This window comes from Pleurodeles waltl, chromosome 8 (genome assembly GCF_031143425.1).
Source record: "Pleurodeles waltl isolate 20211129_DDA chromosome 8, aPleWal1.hap1.20221129, whole genome shotgun sequence".
Taxonomy (NCBI): Eukaryota; Metazoa; Chordata; class Amphibia; order Caudata; family Salamandridae; genus Pleurodeles; species Pleurodeles waltl.
Window position 1 is genome coordinate 712179129 of NC_090447.1, and position 20928 is coordinate 712200056.

Consider the following 20928-nt stretch of genomic DNA (forward strand, 5'->3'; position numbering starts at 1 on the left):
CAGTTCCGTCAAATGAACACCTCATCTAACCTCGAATTAGCATTAGCATGTTGGGCTCCATGCAAAACAATTTAGTATATTAATTTGGAAAGCATCTAGCTAAGATACCTAATTAAACATACAGCAGTTGGTACCTAGAAAGAAAGGCAAATAGATTCCGTTAGCATTATAATTACCCTCCTCGAGATAGGTCAGCATACAGGATCAGTCTTCGTCTTCAGGACATCAGTTAGTTCACCGTCAATCTATCTAAGTTAGAGGCAAGGGACATTCTCCTCATAAGGAGGAAAGTGTAAGGGGTAGTCTATGGGCTAAGATGGTTTTGTCTAAGTCTCAAATCACCAAATAAAGTGACAGAGTTTCTGGATGCAATCGATATCATTCCCTACCTAATGCGTCTCGTCTCTCGTGTCATGAGTTTTTATCCCCTTTTCAAAATACATTCCCCCAAAATTCTATTGGTTAATAACTACACCCCATTATTGGTAACCAATCAAATTATACATTAAGTAATGCATTTGTCATTTCTTGATATTAGCTCGTCTTCTAATTGGTCTTCATAATCGGCATTTTCGTAGGTGGCATGTCCGGGGTTACTTCACCATTTTGGCACACGTCTCAGGTTAAAAGTTCTCTTCTCCTCGCTTCAATGTCCTTGGAAGTATCTGTGTTAGTTTCAAATCACACAATTTTGAACTAAAAGCTACTAGCATACGAATGGGAACATTCCTCCATGTTACTAACAAATACAGAAAAGAACAATAGCTGGGTCATGGTCGTTTGCAAGTCCGCATACTGGAGAAGCAGATAAATACGCCTTTAAAATGAGAGTTACACAGCTAGTTCGCGACTCATGCTAACTTAAGACATACGAGTTCTAATGAATACAGTTTTGATCGTAATAATACATATAATTGAAAGATTTTTATTAATTCAGCATTAATATTCACAAATGAGTAAATCTTCACGTTTATTAATATATTTCAATCATTAATTATTAATATTGCATTGTCAAATGTAAGCATTTCACGTCTATAATATATAATATTTAAACTACACTCTCTCACCAACATGGAATGAGGCCTGTGTTGGTGCCCATTTTAGAATGGTGTTTCACTAAAACTAAGTTATACTGATGCTTCCTGCTTGCAGCCATTCCTATTGTGTGTCTGAAACTGTAACAATTACTTAGTGATGTGTGCTAATTTCTCTCTGAAGGATGAAACGGTGACCCTCTTACACCCAATGGTTTCTGTCTATAAGATATTAAATCTAACCACTAGCATTTTATTTGTATTCAAAGTAAATTAATTTCGCGTTGATTTTCAGGTTCAAGTAAATGTCTCTGTGCTTCCAGATTTCAATAGTAAATTAATCCATGGTTGTATTTTTTCTCCTAGGGTGATTCACCTAATGGTTCAGGAGATGGAAAAGGTGTTAAGTCCTTAGTGAATAAAATGACAGTTGCCCTGAAGACCAAATCTGTGAATGTAAAAGAAAAAGTTATTAGCTTTATTGAGAATACATCTGTGCCTGTGGATAGGTAAGCTAGTACAAATGTAGCCGTTAATTTAGTTGCTTCATATTTCTTCCTTAAATCATTTTTTTTCTTCCTCTGGGTGTAGTTGCTAATGTATGCATTTTTTTCTGTTAGTAAAAGGTGTTTTGACGCTATCCTGTGGGTATTATTTTGTTGTCTAAGCTGGTCTTTTTCTGTGTGTGTGTTTCACTGTTACTTTGTTTTTAGCTGGTCAAATACATTTATTATTTTTAGGTTGAGCATACCAGATAGCACAGCTATCTGGTTGCAAAAGATATGGGGCCTGATTACTAGCCGATCGCCACATACAAATAAGGGCGAAATTATGGGGCATTTACCCCTGATCGTGTCTCCCAGCTGTGATGTATACCAAAGAAAAGGAATTCATTACTAAATGAATTGTTTCACCATATCTGATAGAGGCTTCTAGTCGCAGATTCCTTACATTTGAATTTTCCTCAGGAGCCAGAATGGATCTCGAGATATTTCTTGAGCAGTACTCCACGCGTCAGCAGGTGGTGTTGTTCGCTCCGCATAGCGTCGTCCGCGTCAGAAGTGACGTGCGCTGTACCTTTATAGGTGCCACCCCAGCATGCCGAAGTCAGTTCTTTTCTTTCTGCACCAGTCAGCACAGACCTGGAGAGAGCTACCTCATCAGCCACTTTTTGACTGAGCTTTTTCTGACTGTTGTTGAAGCAATTTTAAGACATTTTTCTCCTGGTGTGTCAGGAATGTCATCTAGGAAGGCAGGCTTCAATGCCTATGGCACCTGTTATCAACCAGTGTCCATGACTGACCCACACTTTGTTTGCCTCTAGTGCTTCAAGTACGTCCACAATATGAAGACCTGCATCGACTGCCACACTATGAATCCGAAGGCTTTAAGGCTGCAGTTCCTCAAGCTCCTAGTGCCTCGACATGTGACGCTACCATGATCTCGATCCTGGTAAAGAGAGAGGTCCCATGTTTGGTCGTAAAGCCCAAAATCGTCACACTCAAAGTCGTTGGGCCACTCTGTTAAATCTCACCACAAGAAAAAGACTAAGAAGTTGAGGAGGCCTCCGACTTCACCTAGTCTCTCGAAGTCATCTGACGAGACAAGAGAGTGTTGGCAGCGGAGGCCTGGTTCCACAGCTGAGCCAGCGCCTGGGCCACCTCTGTGCCTCCCTGAGTTTCTGGGAGGTGGTGCAACCCCTGCCCAACTCCGCTAGTTTTATGAGGTCATGCCTCTCATATTGGGTTGGCCGGTTTCCTCTGGCGTGCCTTTGAGTCACATGGGTTCAAGAGGAGCTCCTATTGGTTCCATGCCACCTGCTATGGCACCAGTCGGGCCCCTTGGATCCAATGATGGATCTGGACCAGCAACGGCTGTACCTCCGTGACCTTCCCTGGCGTCTTTCTCAAAGCTGATGCTCCCAACGCCATCCCTATTCTCATCCCCGACTCCAACACGGAACCGGAGGGGAGATGAACAATAATGGCTCCAGCACTGATGGGCGCCATGCCTCCCAGGTCCTATCTCGAGCCCTATTCCTATAGGTTGGAGTTCTGGGAGGAGTAGAAAGGGTCGATGATCTCAGAAGAATATCAGCCCCTAGACCCAACATGGACTAGTGTGAGGACCTGGCAGACGGCGTTGGACTGGAAACTTATCCACATACTGGCATGGTCTCCTCTCCTGCTATGGTTACGTAGCAAGGAGTATCATCCGCAATGGTGGTAAGAAGGACCACTGCGGTCCTTGCCCTTCAGTTACCTACATTAGTAGTCAAGACTAACATCTTGATGGAGTTGCTTCAGCCGAGAGAGCCCTCCTCAGAACCACTTATCCCTTTCAATTACGCCCTCACAGATGTCCTGCTGTGGTGTTGGTCCAAACCCTCAAAGGGGCTCCTGTAAATAGGATGATTGGCCACTGCCTCACCCCAGAGGACTCCAGTTTCCTCACCCAACACCCTACCCCATAGCGCTTGGTGCTCCTAGTCTCAACCTTCAGTGTAAATCCTTGCACATTCCCTACCACCCCACCAAAATAGGGAATTACCTTGGGAAAGAAAATGTTTTCTTCCACCAGCCTTTCCCTGCAGTCCAAGAACACGACATACCCTTTGGGCCATTACTCCCACGCACTGTGGGATATGGTTTCACAGGTGCTGCCAGCTGTGCCGGAGGAGGCACGGGCAGTACTCTCCCAAACTATTGCTGAAGGGAGAGATGCAGCCAAGTTCATGATCCGATGCAGGCTGGACACCACCAACTTGCAGGGCGGAGCAGTTTCATTGTCAGTGGTCTTATGGCACCACGCCTGGCTGAGGACAGCTGGCTTTTCAGAGGCAGTCCAAGCATGCCTTATGGAGATGTCCTTTGGTGGCACCTGTCTCTTTGGAGACGGGGTGGATTCACTGGAGCACTTCAAGAATAGTATGGCCATTGCAAGATTCTTTGGCATATCCATGGCCCCTCACCAACCCTAGTCTACCTTTCGTGCCTACAGAAGGGGCTTCCAGCCACATCTTTACACATCCAGCCACCAAGGTGTGCATACTTCTCAGGCGATGTGTGACCGAGGGCGTGGTACCCACAAACCCCGTGTGTCGGGCAGCCTGAGGTCGGGACAGTCCACCACCCTCCCGCCAGCTGCATACTCCAGGCCCTTTTAGTTTGCTCTTATTCCATCGCTGAAGCTTAGTGGGAGGCAGGATGTGCCACCGCCTGCCCCACTGTGGACTATAACATCATACCAGTGAGGTCTTCATATTATCCTAAGGGGCTACCCCCTCCCCTTCGTGACCTCCCCTCCACCTATGCCACTCTCTTACAACAAACTGACAGAGGACCACCTCTCCTTTCTCTTTTAGGAAGTGACAGCGCTTTTCGCCAAGGGTGCCATGGAGAGGATGCCAACATCAGAAGTTGGCCATGGTTGTTATTCCCTCTACTTTCTGGTGCCTAAAAAGGTCAGAGACCTTCGTCCTAGCCTACCACTGCACCCTCTCAACTTCTTCCTCAATAAGGAGAAATTAAAAATGCTCACATTCCCTCAAGTCCTGGATCCCCTGGACCCGGGAGACTGGATTGTATCATTGGACTTACAGAATGTTTACTTCCACGCTCCCATCCTGCCTTCCTCAGGCCTTAGCTGCGGTTTAAGGTAGGCCACAAGCACTTTCAGTTCACTGTGCTGCCATTTGGAATTACGAGCGCCCCAAAGATGTTCGTCAAAGTTATGGCCTTGGTTGTAGCTTATCTGTGGAGAATAGGGCTCTCAGTCTTCCTCTATCCCGATGACTGACTGTTGAACGCAGGCTTGACTCACGGTCATCTCCCACCCCCAGATTACAGAGGACCTCCTGCGCTCACTGGGGTTCTCTATAAATGTGCCAAACTCACAGCTGACACCCTCTCAAATGCTCTTTTTCATCAGAGCTGTTCTGGACACTGTGCAATTTCGTGCTTATCCTCCCAAATGGCCAGTCCAGGATATTCAGGCTGTGAAACTAATGTTTTAGCATCTATCCTGTGTTTCGTGAGATTGACTTTGAGGCTGTTGAGCCTCATGGCTTCCTGCATCCTGCTTGTGACACATGCCCGCTGGCATATGCTGGCTCTGCAGTGGGGCCTGAAGTTCCAGTGGGTGCAGAATCAGGGGACTCTCGCTGACATGGTCCAGTTCATGGAGGGAACTGCAAAAGATCTGCATTGGTGGTTAACTGCAGATCCCTCTCCCTTCCCCAGCCAGATCTGACAGTGGACAGTTGCGTCACTCCTGGGATGCGGCTGCCACCTGGGGAACTTCACATCATTCTACTGGATCTCCTGGCAATTGGGCTGGCATTGAAAACCTTTCTCCTCTCTATTAAGGGAAGGCTAGTGCAGCAGTTCACGGACAGCACCACTGACGTGTTGTACTGCAACAAACAGAGCAGCAGGGCAGTGTGTGGCTGGAATGTCAGTACATATCCCTGGTGGTTCAACACCTGGCGGGCTCTTTGAACACTACAGCAGATAAACGTATCTGTTCGCTACTGCTGAGAATGTGCAAAGTCACCAATTCAGCATGCTGAAGTTTCCAAAGCTGCCCCTGCTCAGAGACGCTTTTTGTCTTAAGTGGAGCTCAGGACTCTTGTACGCCTTTCTGCCTATACCGCTCCTGTCTAGAGTTCTCAAGAAATCAGGAACGACTGGGCCCAAGTCATCCTTGTAGCTCCAGATTGGGCTTACAGAGTTTGGTAGCCCGAGCTGTTGAGCATGGCCATCGGTCTTCCAATCAGACTGCCCCTTCAAGAGGATCGTGTGTCGCAGCCGCAGGCAAAGGCTTTCCACCTAAACCTTTAAATGCTCTACCTTCATGTGTGGAGATTGAGCGGCAACAGTTGACAGCTTTCGGCCTTCTGCCCAACGTCTGCATTGTTATCTTGGCAGCCAGGACTCCCTCTACAAAGACTATATACACCTGCTGTTGGAGCACGTTTGTGGCATGGTCTGCAGAGAAACCGATTGATCATTTCTCTGCTTCCCTCTCTCAGGTCCTTCTCTTTATTCTTTCTCTTGCCCAGCAGGGCTCTGCTCTGGGCACCGTCAAGGGCTATCTTTCTGCCATTTCAGCCTTTCTGTAGCTGCCTGATCAGCCATTCCTCTTTGAATCCCCTGTTAACAGATTCTTGAAAGAGTTGCAACACATTTCCACCCTCACCCTTCATCATGCCTCAGTGGGAACTTAATTGTGTGCTCTCTTTCTCATTTCCGCTCCCTTTGCACCTCTACATAATTGTCTTCTCAAGGCCTCATACCATCAAGATGGCTTTCCCTGTGGCAATAACATCAGCCCAGAGGGTCAGTGAGCTTCAGGCCTTATCAAAGCCTCTATATCTGAGATCCTGTCCAGACAAGCGGGTTTTACGTACCAGGGCCTCATTCCTGCCAGAGGTTGTCACCCCTTTACATGTAGGCCAGTACATCGCCTTGCCTACTTTTTATGCTTCACCGTATCACTCCAAGAAAGATGAGCGACTTCACCGTCTGGACCCAAAAAGGGCATTGCTGTTTTACATTGACCGCACAAACAGTTCCGGATTGCTGACCCACTATTCGTTGGATATCTCGGAGTGAAGATCTGCTTTACATTGGCCAAAAAACTACTCTGTGAGGGTTTGTGTGGTTAATCTACCAGAGCTACAGCTGTGACCACTGCGTTAGCATGCAGAGTTCCAGTCCTAGACATCTTTCATTGAGCAGTGTGGGCATCTCTGCACACGTTTACCAAACACTACTGTCTGAACAGTCACGACTGTGGGGATGTGCATTTTGCCCACTGGGTATAAAATCTGTCTCAAAGACCCACCTCCAAGGAGGAATTGCTTGCGAATCGATTCAATGGTAACTAATCTGCGGCAAAAAGTCTCTACCAGATAGACAAATTATTTACCTTTTCATACCACCTTATTTGGTAGAGACTCTGTCTTGCCGCTGATTACTTATTGACCCAACCATCCTCTTCGCGCAGATTCTATAGTCAGGGGTGTTCTCTTGGTTTTCCACACCATTGGTAAGTGTTCTCCATGGCTCAGCGTTTCTGCCTTTAAAACTGGTGAAAAGAAACGGTTGTCAGCGTGCTGGGGCGGCACCTATATTGGTGCATGTCTCTTCCAGTATGGACAATACCTCGTGGAGCTGAACAACACCTCCTACCAGCGAGCAGGTGTACCACTCAAGAAAAAATTCCAGATCCAGTCTGACGCCAGTGGAAGATTCAAAGGTAAGGAATTTGCTGGTAGGTAGAGTCCTTAACATATAAGGCATTACCCAAGGTAAGTAGCGTGTTCTTTTAGCCTTGGCATTTTGATGTATAATATGGGCAAACAGAGCTTTAATCAGATGAACATCCTTCACCAGTTTACCAAAGAAATGTGACTGCTTTTTGTTGTCTCCCCATTTTTAAACTACACTGTAATAGCTTTCCTCATGAAAGATGAAGTGAAACTAGGCATAGTGTTTTCTTTCCCAAAGGCATCCATTTTTCAAATTTTGACTAAAGGCTGCTCTTGTGGCTGATAGTTTTGTGTAGAGCCAGCACAAACCTTGCCTTATTAAACCCTTGCTTTATTTAAATTCATATTCGTTTTTGATCATCTCAAAGGGTTTAATGCCAGACTCATCAAAGAAATTCCCTGCTTTTATTTTTCGTTTCTCCAACCCCTAATAGAGCTCTCTTCTAAAACTAGGTTGAAGTCTGCAATCCCCACTGCTGGATTGGAAGTTGAAGGAAAGGACATACCCAATTTGACAGCCACTTGATTCCAGACAACCAACGTGTATCTGGTGACTGGGGACGAGTATTGCCCCCTCTGTCATTTTGTTCCATCCATGGGGCCCTCCAATTATTAGTCCCAGCAGTTGCTTAGTTAAGAAACTGCCACTGTTTTTCTTAATCATGATAAGTAGCACAACTGAGCTGATTAATAGTATTTGATTATGTTGAGGTAAACTAGCCCCTCTTCTTGTTGATGAGAAGAGAAATTGTTTGGCAATTTTCAGTTTCTTCCCCACCCGTATAAAGTTGGCAAATATTTCTTGCACATTTTTCAGCAATTTGTAAGGCAGAGGGGAATGGTAGAGTTTGAAAGTGTGTCATCAGCAGTGATGTATTTTTGGCTACAGCGGTTCTTCAAAGTCAGGATAAACCACCTTTTCGCCTTGTGCCTTGGTTAAAGTTCTTTTCATAGCTCAGTTAGAAGTGGATCAGATTTGGCAGGCAGGTATTTTATATGCTCTTATTGTTGATGAAATATCTACTCCTAAATCCAAATGTGTAATACTTTTTTCCACCAGTTTGAATGAAATTGTGATTTCATGATTTTAGCCTAATTGTCAGAGACTGAAATGTTTGGTTTTGATTTCTGAAGGTTGACACTGAACCCTGATGCTTTTTTATATTCTAAATCCATCATCTGTTGTTAAACTGAGTCAGTGGGGATTATAGTAGACAGCAGTACTTCTGCTGCGAACATAGTTCATTTTAGATGCCCCTAAATATCTTCACCCTTTGATATCTTCATTTTTGCATATGTTCTCCGACAATACTTCCATAGAGAGGGTAAATGACTGTGGGGTTAGAGTACAGGTATATTTGCCAAGATACCAGTGAATAGTTTGGTTTTGATGATTTAAATTTATATGGTTCTGTGACAACTCAAAATAGGTGATCTTTCCCTGGCTTTGGCGATACTGTTTTCATCGCTTCTTCCATTGTATCTGACATGAAGGTTGTGTCTGACAAGGAATTGAGGAGAGAGGTCAGTGATGGATGAAGCAACCAAAATATTCTACTAAACATCAGTTTGAATCCATCCACTCCTGGCATATGCACAATTTTAATCTTGCTGTTCCTGATACCACTTCCTGTGTGGGTTTATGAAGATATTCTGTCTGTTGTGGAGAGAATGTTCCAATTTGAAACTGGTCAGTGTACAATTTTACATCAGGATGATTACTGGTGTCTGCTTTGTAGAGCTTATAGTAGAAATATTGGAAGACTTTCACTTCCTCCTGAACATATTTGATCACATGAATTCTGTCTTTCATTATATTAGCCTGAAATGTACAGGCTAGTAGCTTCCCATCTTTAGTCCCCCTGTATAGTATTTGCATTTGTTTAAGTAGAGTATATTCTATTTGATCTATGTTTAACACTTTTATTTGTGCTATCAGAATACACCAGCTATTTGTAGAGTTCATCCTTCTTTGAATCTCACTGATTCCTTCAGTTGGTTTTCTAATCTGTTTCTTAGTTCTTGCTGGGCTTTATTTAGTTAAATTTAAATAGCAGGTAGATAATGCCTGATCCCATGCTAGACACTATAGGAAACATTGAGACCGTTATCAGGAAATGATGAAGCCTTACATTTGTCCTATGAAGCCAGGAAAAGAAGGTTTATTCATTGACATTATTAAGCTGAAATTGCATGTGTCTGTTAATCAGATTTGTTGAAGCCAGTTTCACACCGGTCGCATCCTTTGATTCATATTCTTGTTGAGGATCTGTTTTGGTGTTATCCAGTACAATGTTAAGGTCTTCTTCACTAACCATGTGCATCTGAATTATGTCTGTCCAATCTGTGGTGAAGCACTCTCCTGTACTACATTGGGAGCATATTTGTAAGCTAGTGTCAACACATTAAATCTGTTTTAAGAAGCAATGTTGATGCTGTCCCCAATCATATGCAACCCCTTGATTATTGTTCATCTGGCATCCCTAGCTATGAGAATAGCTATTGCTCTTGTCTTAGAAAACCCAGAGGAGAAAAATTGATTCAGAAACTATTTGGGTGCAAAACAAGACCAATCTTTTTTCACAAGATGTATTTCTTGGCTTCTCTCATGCACCATACTGCTAGTAATTTCACCATGCATTTAACCCTTTTGCTTTAAAGCTTATTATTTTCAGCATGTGCTTGAACAGGTTTATGGAGTGCTGTCCTCATAATGGGTAAAGTTGGGGACTGTTTCTCTATATACTGCTTAACTATACCAGACAACCTTCCCCGCTATAATCCCTGTCTATCTTCTTATTCTCCCATGTCTCTCCTCCTGTTGAACCTCATATTACATCAGTTGAAAACAAACTTTTCAATATGTGTGGCTCTCTACCCCTACATTCCAAACCCTTCCCAAACAGCTCACACTGAACATGTTGGATCATGCCTGAATTGTGCAGGTCCCCCCCCCCCAATTAGCTCAGACTCTGTATCACCATTCATTTAAAACTGTTAAGTGTGTACTTATAATTTTCTCTCCTCTTTTGAGTCTTATATTAAGCCATCTGACTTGCTTACTTCCCTAAGGTGCAGCAGGATATCTACCTTGGCAGCAGTCCCCACTTCAGTGGTATTTCTTCTTGGTTTCTTTCAATCCCTCCTGCAGGCCTTTCCCAAATGTTTCTATTGCGGGTCCACTGGATCAATGTCTTTCTGTCCCAGTAATGCTTCAAATTCCTTCAGAGTTCTTGCTATGACTCTTTCCACTGGAAGATAATCTGTTCCTTCTACTAGCCCTGGCAAGGGCCATCGGTTTCTTGTCCTCTTCAAAGAAAGGGACCCTCGTCAGGGTACATTGTAAAGCATAATTTCTTTGCACCTTGGGTCCTTCTTTCTGTTCAGGCTAATCCCAGTGGAGGGTCTTCAGGTCGATTCCTATTGAAAAGTGTCAAGTATATTTTTTTTTAGAGTTTGGATGCTATCGTGTTTTGAGACCTCTCTCCGACATCTTTGCTTGTATCCCGCGGCTCATATTATCCGGTTTGAAGGATGCTCTTAGCTCGTACGGATTGGGTGTTCCTTCTAGGTACCGTTATGATGCAGCTTGCTTTGTAGCCTTTTTCCGTATAGGCATCATGATTTCGTTCTGCTTTAGGTGTAGTTTGTTGGGGAATTTGTGGCTGTGAGCCCACAGTACCGGGAGTACATTCATTCTTAGATACCAGGGTATATCTCAGAGATCGACACAGGGTTGCTTCTCTTCCCTCTGTTTCTATATTTGACTTCTGCGGCCGGAGGGAGGTGGCTTCCGCTTTGCGGTTCAACCAAAACGGGCATTGGCGCATGGTGCTATGTGTCGAGGATCACCCACTTTCAAGAGAGCTTGCACATTGGAAACAGTTAGAAATTCATCTAAAAGGACTGATTTATTATATTACTGTACATCTATATTCATGAAATGCATATTATGTAGAGGAATTCTAACAGTCCTCATGAAGGCTAACTTTGTTGGGGGCAATCCAATGGAATTGTGCCTGCCCTTATGGCCAAATAGGAGTGACCTCCGAAAACCTGCAATCATTCGTTTTTATGCTATATGTAACTGGGCAGTTTTTTTAGGGATGGGATATGACTGGTGTGCTGTTTATGCGTGGTATGACCGAGATGGATGCTTGTAGTTTCTAGTATGTTGAGAGGGAGTGTGTTTGCGACCCTTATAATATGGTGTGATTTTTGAGTTTTGTCATTATACCATATCTCTGGTAAAAATGCGCGAACCAGTACATCATGGTGTTTTTTTTTTTTAAGTGTTGGTACTTTGTAATCTAGTTATTGGAAAATACCTGTGATAATTTTGAAAAATTTGCAACTAATAAAATAGGACTTTTATTTTCTCTGACTTATATATTGTTTTATTTAGCTCCAGTGTAATGATTTATCAATAACTATCTAGAGATTTTTTTCCTTCTTCGTCATTTTGAAGCAGCATTGCTTTTGTTTGGTTCTCTGTGTTATTTTCCCTTGTTAGCTGTTTCTATATATTTGTGTCAGGGGCCCTCTTTTGATATATTCGGATGTCTTACCCCTCCACACCTCTTGATAGGTCCCTGATTTTTAAATGACAGCAACTGAAGCTGTTTTATAGGTCCTTTACTTCCAGCTGTTGTTCCTTGTTCTGGTCTTCCAGTGTTCAACTGGTTTCCTATTATCCACTCGTGATTTTTAGCATGTGACGTTGCTTTTGATTTCTTTAAAACAAGATTTGAATTATTTTAATAAAAAGCCCCCATTAGATTTTATTTGCATGCCGGTCATGTGTAATTTTGTTCAGCTTTGAATCAACCCTTTATCAGGGAGTCCGATTATGGTGGGCATTTATTCAGGTTGTTGTCCTACTTCAGCCCTTAGGCTGTTAGTAATAGCTTGACAGATGGTTTATTTTATTGCTATTAGTTTTGCCACGGCTGCCCTTTGTTAATCCTTGATACCATGTGTGCTTCTTAGTGCTCAGCCTTTTGGCACAGTCTTGTCCTTAATGTTAACACCTCTTATGTCACTTGAATCCTTCTAAGTTGACAGGAACTTTTCACTCCTTGTAACTCTCCAGTTGTGGGTTCCAAGTTGGCTTATGATGCTGCCGTGCTCACTTTGGGAGTCTCTTGTTACACCTTTTTCACGATTGAGGAAACCACTAACATCCTAGCTGAGGACTTCACCAACTTCAACCAATGGATCTCCAACTGTTGCACCCATTAAAACTCATAAACATCATAGAACCAACAACCAGGACTCTTGGTATGCAGAAGGAACTCAAGGACTCCAAAAGATACTGCAAACAGCTGGAAAGGAAGTGCAGAACCAACAATAATAACAAAGCCAGATCAACCTACAAGGTCACCCACAGGCACTACCACCACTTTCTGAGAGTTAACAAGAGAAGAGCCCTCACGGATAGGAAACCAGCAGCAGCAAAGAGATATTTACCATCTAGGAATTTACCACCCCGACGCCTCAACCAACTCCATGAGTTGAACAAGAAGACAACTGGTATGAGGAACTGATGGATGCCTGTGGGTTAGACACCTCATTGGACACTGGCTTGGTCTTCCCTCATACCTTGGTTGCTGGTTTAAGGAGTCTCCTTAGTATTGGTGGTGCAGAGGGTTCTGTACCTTCAGCTGCTCTCAGTGGTAGTTAAGGCGAATATCTTGGCAAAGATGCTTCAGCCAGGAGTTACCACTTCTGAGCCTCTTCTCCCATTCAAAAAAGCCCTCTCTGATGTCCTGCTCAGGGCCTGGTTCGGGCCTAGCACAGGGGCTCCTGTGCATAGGACGATTGCCTGCTGCCATTGCCCCACTACTGGAGAACCCACTTTCTTCACCTAGCACCCTACCCTGGAGAGCTTGGTGGTCCAAGCCTCTACCTCCAGGCTCCACCCCGGTGCGATCCCTACCACATAGCAATTGCATCATTGATGGCCATTCGACACCATACTTGGTTAAGAACCACCGGCTTTTCAGGGGCTATCAGGGGCTTTTCAGGGGTTAGACATGCCCTTGCATGGCTCTTGCCTTTTTGGTGAAAAGGCAGACTCTGATGCTCACCTTAGCTCAGTTCTGTCTGCGGTGGTTTATGGTCGGTGCATGGTTTCTTTGGACTTGCAGAATGCATATTTCCATATACCCTTCCTGCCTGCCTACAAACATTACCTGCAGTTCATGGTGGACCAAGAGCACTTTCAGTTTGCTGTGCTTCTTTTTGGCGTTACCAGCGCCCCTCGGGTGTTCGCCAAAGTGTTGGTGGTGGTTGCAGCACATCAGGGGTTCCCGGCTTCCCCTAACTTGATGATTGGATGTTGAAGGTGGGCTTGCCCCAGGCATTTGTCTTCCATCTCTAGACTGACAGACCTCCTGCACTTGCTGGATTTCACTATAAACTTGCCAAAATCACACATAACTCCCTCTCAGACTCTCCCTTTCATATGAGCTGTTCTGAACACCGTGCATATTCATGCCTCGCCTCCCAAAAGACAAGTCAAGGATATTTGGACAATCTTTTGTTTCAGCTTCTATCCTGGATTTCAGTGAGACTGACTCTGAGGCTGTTGAGCCTCAGGATGTCCTGCATCCTGCTTGTGACACATGCTTGTTGGCTTATGCAAGTTCTGAAGTGCAACTTGAAGTTCCCGTGGGCACAGCATGAGGGGAATCTCCTCGGCCTGATTCAAATCTCTGGTGGAACTGCAAAAGACATGCAGGGGTGGCTGATGAACCTTAGGCTCTCAAACATTCTGGGCTGAGGTGGCTGTTTGGAAGAGGTACAGATCAGAGAACTCTGATCTCCAGTGGAGTCTGGGCTCTACATCAACTTGTGGAGCTTCAGGCGATGCAATTGGCATTGACAGCCTTTTCCTTCCATCAGGGGAAGGTTAGTTCAATGGCTCACAGACAAGACCACTGCCTTGTGATACTGTAACAAACAGAGTAGGGTTGGGTTGTGCACCCTTAGCCAAGAGGACCTGTGCCCCTTGGCATGGTTGAAATGCCATTGTATTTTCCAAGTGGTTTAACACCTGGCAGCCTCTCTGAATGCCAGAGTTGACAAATTCACCTGTCGATGCCTAGTGGATCATGAATGACATTTCCACCCCGAGGTGGTACAGAATCTCTTCCAAGATTGGGTAGGGCCTTGGGTGAAATGTCAGCAGTTCTGCTAGCTGGAGTTTCTAAAGCGGCTCTCGCTCAGAGACACTTTTCGTCTCAAGTGGCGCTCAGGTCTCCAGTACACTTTTCTGCCAATACCACTCATGTCCAGAGTTGACAAGAAGATCAGGAAGGACTAGGCCCAAGTCATTTTTGTAGCTCCAGATTTTGCACAGAGATTTTGGTGTCCCGAACTCCTGAGTCTTAGGATCGGACCACCGATCAGGCTGCCCCTTCAGAAGCCTCCTGTGTCATAGCAATAGGGCAGGGTCTTGCACCCGAACCTGCGTAACCGCCACCATCATGCGTGGAGACTGAACGGGACAATTGACAGCTTATGACCTTCCTGCTGAAGTCGGTGATGTTATCTTGGCAGCCAGGGGTCCCTCTACCAAGACAGTATACGCCTGCTGTTAAGAAAAGTTTGGTAAACTGTGTGCATCCAAGAATATTGACCCTCTTTCTGCCTCCCTGTCCCACGTTTGGTGGGTTGTTATTGCTGTGGCCCAGCAGTGCTCTACTGTGGCCACAGCTAAAGGTTATTTATCAGCCATCTTGGCTTTCTTGCAGTTGCCAGACCAGCCATATCTGTTTAAGGTACTTGTTGTGGCCTGTTTCCTTAAGGTACTGTAGCACCTATTCCCTCCAAGACCATTCATCATGCCCCAACAGGTCTTAACATTTCTTATGTGCGTGCCTTTCGAGCCCGAGCACAATTGCTCCATTGTCGTAGTCAAAATGGGTTTTCTGGTGACCAGAACATCAGTTAAGAGAGTTACACGCGCCTTACGTAACTTTCTTTCCAGACAAACTGGTTCTCAAGACCCAGGCTTCATTTCTTCCGAAGGTTGCAGCACCTTTTCATGTAGGTCAGAATATTACCCTTAGCTCCGCCTCATGCTTCTAAAGATCAGAGACTCCTCCGCCTTTACGCAGAAAGAATGTTGTCATTCTACATTGATCATACCAAATAGTTCCTGGTGGGCAATCAACTATTAGTTGGGTGTGTCAGGTGAAGAGAGGAAGACAGTGCAGAAACAAACCATTTCACCATGGATAGTGTTCTGCATTAAATTCTGCTAGGCACTGGCAAAAAAACAACCCCCTGAGGACTTGTGTGCTCATTCCACCAGAGCCAAGGCTGCCACTATTGTGTTAGCCCACAGAGTCCTTGTACTGGATATCTGTCATGCAGCAATGTGGGTGTCACTACATGCGTTCACCAAAAATTGCTGTCTGGACCGTCGGGTCTGTCATGATGAGCATTTTGCCCATTCGGTCCTACTGGACATTTGGCCTAATCTGTTTGTAGACCCACCTCCAGGGAGGTGTGGCTTGGGTATCTTTTCTGAGGTAAGGAATCTGCGGCTGGAAGTCTCTGTAAGATGAATGATTTACGTACATTCGATAGTACCTTATCTGGTAGACTCCATCCAGCCACAGATTCCTTACCGACCTTCCACTACACCCCGCTCTGCGAACTGATTTCTGTATAAGGTTAACATTTTTAGGCCCTTAGTGCTGCACACCCATGTATCAACATTGTTTGTGGCTTTGTGCTTCTAGCATGGAAAATTGCAAAAACAAATCGATGTCAGTGCACCGAAGTGGCACCTATATAGGCACTGTACACATCACATCTGGCGCAAATGATGAGCCTTCTGCGAAGCCGAGGGACGCCACCTACCAGCACGCAGGGGTAATTTTTGAAAATTTCCAGGTCCATTCTGGTGCCTGGGAAATATTCTAAGGTAAGGAGTCTGCTGCTAGATAGTCTTTACTAGATAAGTTACCTACCGAAGTAAGTTACTTTTTTAGGATGCCTGCTTATATCTTACAATTATGTCCTCCTAAAACCATTGCTTTGTGAAGAACGAAAATACAGACAGTTCAATAAAAATCAACTTCATTTAACTCATGCTATATAGGTTGTGATTATGTTGTTTTGTAGCTTCAATGGGAAATCACACCTGGAATCATTTGTACATAGTAATATCAGTACAAAAATTTAATGCCCCTAACCTGTCCTGCGTGACCACGCTAGACATTCAATTAAATGCGACACCTAATGTGATTCATGCCCTGGTGATCACAAATCACAATTAGATCTTAGTAAAGTGTTAATGACATTCTTCTCAACATTGGGCATCAGTGAACGTCTGTTTATAGTCAGCTAGTGCACTTTTCTCGCTAAGAGGGCTTATTTCCTAGTAAAACATCAAACCATAAGTATGTTCTCATACATTTAGTAGTGTTGGCCTCTGCTATGTTTCGATGAGTTAAGGCCCATTCCTAAAGACTGTGTGACTTTGTAGTTCCGACCGACTTATGGGTGCTGGTATGTATGCTGTCATGCCATCTTCGCCTGCGTTTATCAGGCAATAATGTCATATACAATGTTCCAGCAAGTATGCGCTATAAGTACTTGTAGCCTTAGTTCCCCTTGATACACTCGCCTTTAAGTGTGGCTGAAGTCTGTTGTGCCTTGGTGAGGTTTTGTCCGAAGCTGGACTACTTATGTATACTCTTGGCTTTGTTTCCCCTAAGCTATATTAGCACTTGGGCTTATCACCAAGCACTTTATTTTGGCTCCCATATTTCCAAATCTGCCGTTCTCGTTGTTAACGTGGGAATCCAGGATGCCCATTTCGGCCTCAGGGTTTCATGTCCATTCCTGCAGTAGTTTTACCATCGGAGGGAGCTTAGGCCAACAGTGAACTTGCACCCCCACGCCCCTACCTCACACCCATAGTATTAGATCACCACACACTTAATTTAATGTTTGGAATCAGCAGGTCTGGCAGGCCAGTCGCATTAGGACTTCTCCATCCGCATTAGGACTTCTCCATCCGCCTGTTCACTCAGAATCTGAAGTTATCAAACATCAGGCAACCGTGCATCACACTGCATAACGTAGGCTCCAATGTCACACTTCTCTGCTTCTCAGCCTTCTAGCCTGACTCAGCAGCGGCTGCTCCCAATATAAAGTGGTGGGGCAGTGCGGTAAGGGTGGGATAAATAATAATTAAGAAAAAAAAAAGACTTACCTCCCCCTACTGCTGCCGACCGCCTCTGTGCTCTTCTGCTCCTGGTAGTCCATGGGCCAACATAGTCTCACCACTCAATCCAAATGCTGCTCTCATGCTAGGACTCAGCATAACAGCAGGGCCAGGATTGGTCTGAGTGGCCTGGTTAGGCGCTTACTAAGGGACTGAGAGCCTGTGCCTAATCTCCACCCAGCTATAGCACAGTTGGGTTGGAGAAATGTAAGTGTGCATGTCGGTGTGGCCGTCCTAAGGCAGCCGGCCAAACCAACACAAGCACTTACAGTGCCCACCATTCCTCCTCCCAGTCTCTGCTGCTGTCAGTCGTGAATTTCTTGGCCCCGCCCTGCCTTTCACTCAGATCGGGTCACCCAGTGAAAAATAAAATGATAAAATTATTTTATTATCATTTTATTTTTCATCTGCTGGCGCAGTGGGGCGATGCTCCTCTGCCATTACATGGGACCTGCTGCTGGCTTGACTGCCTGCAGAGTTTTTGTCACTGGGACAAAGCAACATCCCTGTGTTGTCACCTCATCATGGGGGTTTCTACCAACAAGATTTTGGAGCAGTGGGTGCAAAAGTTCACATTAAAATTGGGATGAGCACAAAGAGACACATCTACTCTTTACCCCGTCCAGCCCAACCACAACTTCCTTTTTTTAATTCTCATTTCGGAGCCTTGCATGTGCTACATATTTTTAATAACAAGCCTAAAATAATGGGGCTTTCGAATTTCTTTTTTGATCAGGTAATCTTGGTTATGTTTGGACACTCCTGCAGCAATGGAGTGACTAGGTGAAGTCCATCTTATAGTCACTTTCCAATTTCACAGACTTAATCTTATTAAAATGTATTTTAGAACATTTGCTCAGTTTTACTCAATGGGATAATTTCAGCTATAGAATATGAAGTTTCAGCGAGGAACTTTCTGTAGTCAATCCTTTACTAGTCCTGCTAATTATGTACTGAAGATTCCTCTGTTAGGGAATAATGGCACTGGTGTAATGGTGTTCCCTGCTTCCAAATAAGCATCCTATGAATCCCCTTCCATGTGATAAATTGGAATCACAATTTCTATGTGGTTATTTCAGTCAAACAAAGCCCCAGCATCAATATTTTGTAGTAGTAATGTAAGAGTGTCGCAGCTGGGATTTCTTGGTTCACTACAGAAACCTAAAACATTAAATCTTTGGAGTAATATTTATCTTAATTCGTCTTTCATTTCAGATCAACAATTTACATGTTATGAATGTGAGCCCAGGCAATATTGGAGACTAGCAACTTTTCATAATTCTGTCTTTACCATCTCATTAATAATACTCACTCTGTTAATCATTATTTTTCACATTTTAGAAATAATGTGCAAGCTTCTTGCCACATTAAATGACAACATCGAAGCCACATTCTTGGTTATATCCTTTCGGTTTCCTTGACTTTCTTTGTAGTCTTTCTTGGTGTGCTCTAGGGAATTCTGGTATATCCGTAGAACTACTCCAGGTTTGTTTTTTGTTACCTTTCTTTACTTCCCGACATTTGGGTCACAGACATAAGATGTTTAGATGAAATGTTCTTCTGTTATTTCTGTGAGACCCCCAACTCGGTCTGTTTTTTTGGCTTCTGAATGTTGTTTCTTTACATCGGTTCTTGAAAATGAGCATTACAATCATTTCCTCATTTCCAATAAACATTCTCTCAGTACCTTTATCCACCCCGTCTGTGGGCTTGGTGAAAACATCAAATGATGTACGCCATTGGTTGCACTCAAAAGTCCACACTGGGCAGGAATGCACTCCTATTTGGTATTGGGGCTTTCAGAGACTCAGTGGTTCTTCAGGACAAGTGCAGTCAATGCGTCCATTAGGTCCTTGTTTCTAGCATTCCCATCTCCTCGGAGGGCTTTTCAGCACTAGGTTCTTACTGCAGAAGGATCATCTTTCATTTGATTTCCAGGTCAGAACAGGCACTTTGTATTAAACTTTAATCTGTATTTCACTCACTTTTATCTCAATTCCTGGCCAGTTCATGAACGGCATTCGATTTTAAATGTAACTCTGACAGCAATTATTTGTTATTCTTGAATTACCACACTCAATTGAGCTTCGGTGTGTCTTTCCTTAGCAAATGTTTTGCAGTAACCAAAATATTACTAAGCTTTCGCGTTGGTGCATGGAAACATAATTCTGTGGGTGTAAGGATAAGGAGTGAATGCATTTGCTTAAATGAATTTCATTTGTGTAGGTAATAATATGCAGGACCATACTGGTAATGTACTCCAGTTAAGTGGTAGTAACTTTATACCATTGGCCATAGGGCCAATTTCATCCCATGAGCCTTGGTTCTGGTCTACATTTGGATCTTTGAGAGTTCTTGGGTCTCTGGTCTTTTGCAAGAGCTTTTCTCCTGTAAACTGGCTCAGGTGGGAATCCACCGAAGTCACTGGCGACATCAGTTCCAGCTGCAAACTGATGTTTTTGGGCACAATTTTAAATTAATTAGTGTAATGGCTTGTAGCATGGCTCAAACTGCTAGAGAGCTAGGACCAAACACTAGAACTGACAAAGCTAGGCTCCATGCATAGGAGTATGATGACTGTTTATTGGTCCTTTGGTGTAACGGCTGCTGTCTTCCTTGGGCTCTGCGCTTTGAGATTTAAGGCCCACCTCCAGGCAGCTCCAACTCTGTAAACTCTTACAGCAGTGAGGATTAGAGCGGCAGGGGAAGGGGAAGTGTGTGGGAAGGGAACTGGGGGGAGGAGAGTAAGGAAAAGGATTGTAAACAAACATAAATCATCAACGAAATTTAAGAGCCTTAAAGGTCAGCTTCTTTTTCAAGCATATTCCCGCTTAGTCAGACATGATAATTCCGATACCTAAATATCCCTTTCTGCAAACGTTCCTTGCAGATTTCTAGAATCATCACTGGCTCTCTGCAATTGATGCTTGCAGATTATGCAATAAACACAGTATCCAAAACGTAATCTAAACGCACTGTTTAATTAATCAAAGATGATGCTTTCAACATCAAATGAGCCTCGAGCCCGAGACTTCTACAAATAGTCTAAACCCCAATGTAAAGCAACTCTAAATAAACACTGCAGTACTCAGAAAACAATAAGGACGACCTGCTCTGTTTACCTCGAATCTGCTGCTACAAAAGCCTAGGCGGAATTAGAATGCAGCAGGAGCCAGTGCCTCTTGGAATGCCAGGGACCGGATTTGGTGCGAGGGACAGATGCGCACCTACCTGCACAATGTCAGGAGACATTTTTTAAGAAGGAAATGCGGTCGCGCTCCAGCGCAGTGTAGTAAGAGCTGGTCTCAGATGCTGGAACTCGCTCATGCCATGCAACGAGCACAATGAAGAAATCTCCTGGAGCTGGTCAGCCC

The 20928-nt window shown here is 44.2% G+C and overlaps 1 protein-coding gene across 4 annotated transcripts in view; it reads left to right on the plus strand.

The window, feature by feature from the left end:
- Positions 1-20928, plus strand: part of TBC1D23 (TBC1 domain family member 23) — a 552903-nt gene that overhangs the window by 388997 nt on the left and 142978 nt on the right. For all 4 annotated transcript variants that reach the window (XM_069204869.1, XM_069204866.1, XM_069204868.1 and 1 more), the window contains exon 14: positions 1401-1543. In XM_069204869.1, the coding sequence (XP_069060970.1) occupies positions 1401-1543 (143 nt within the window). The remainder of the gene's footprint in view (positions 1-1400; positions 1544-20928) is intronic.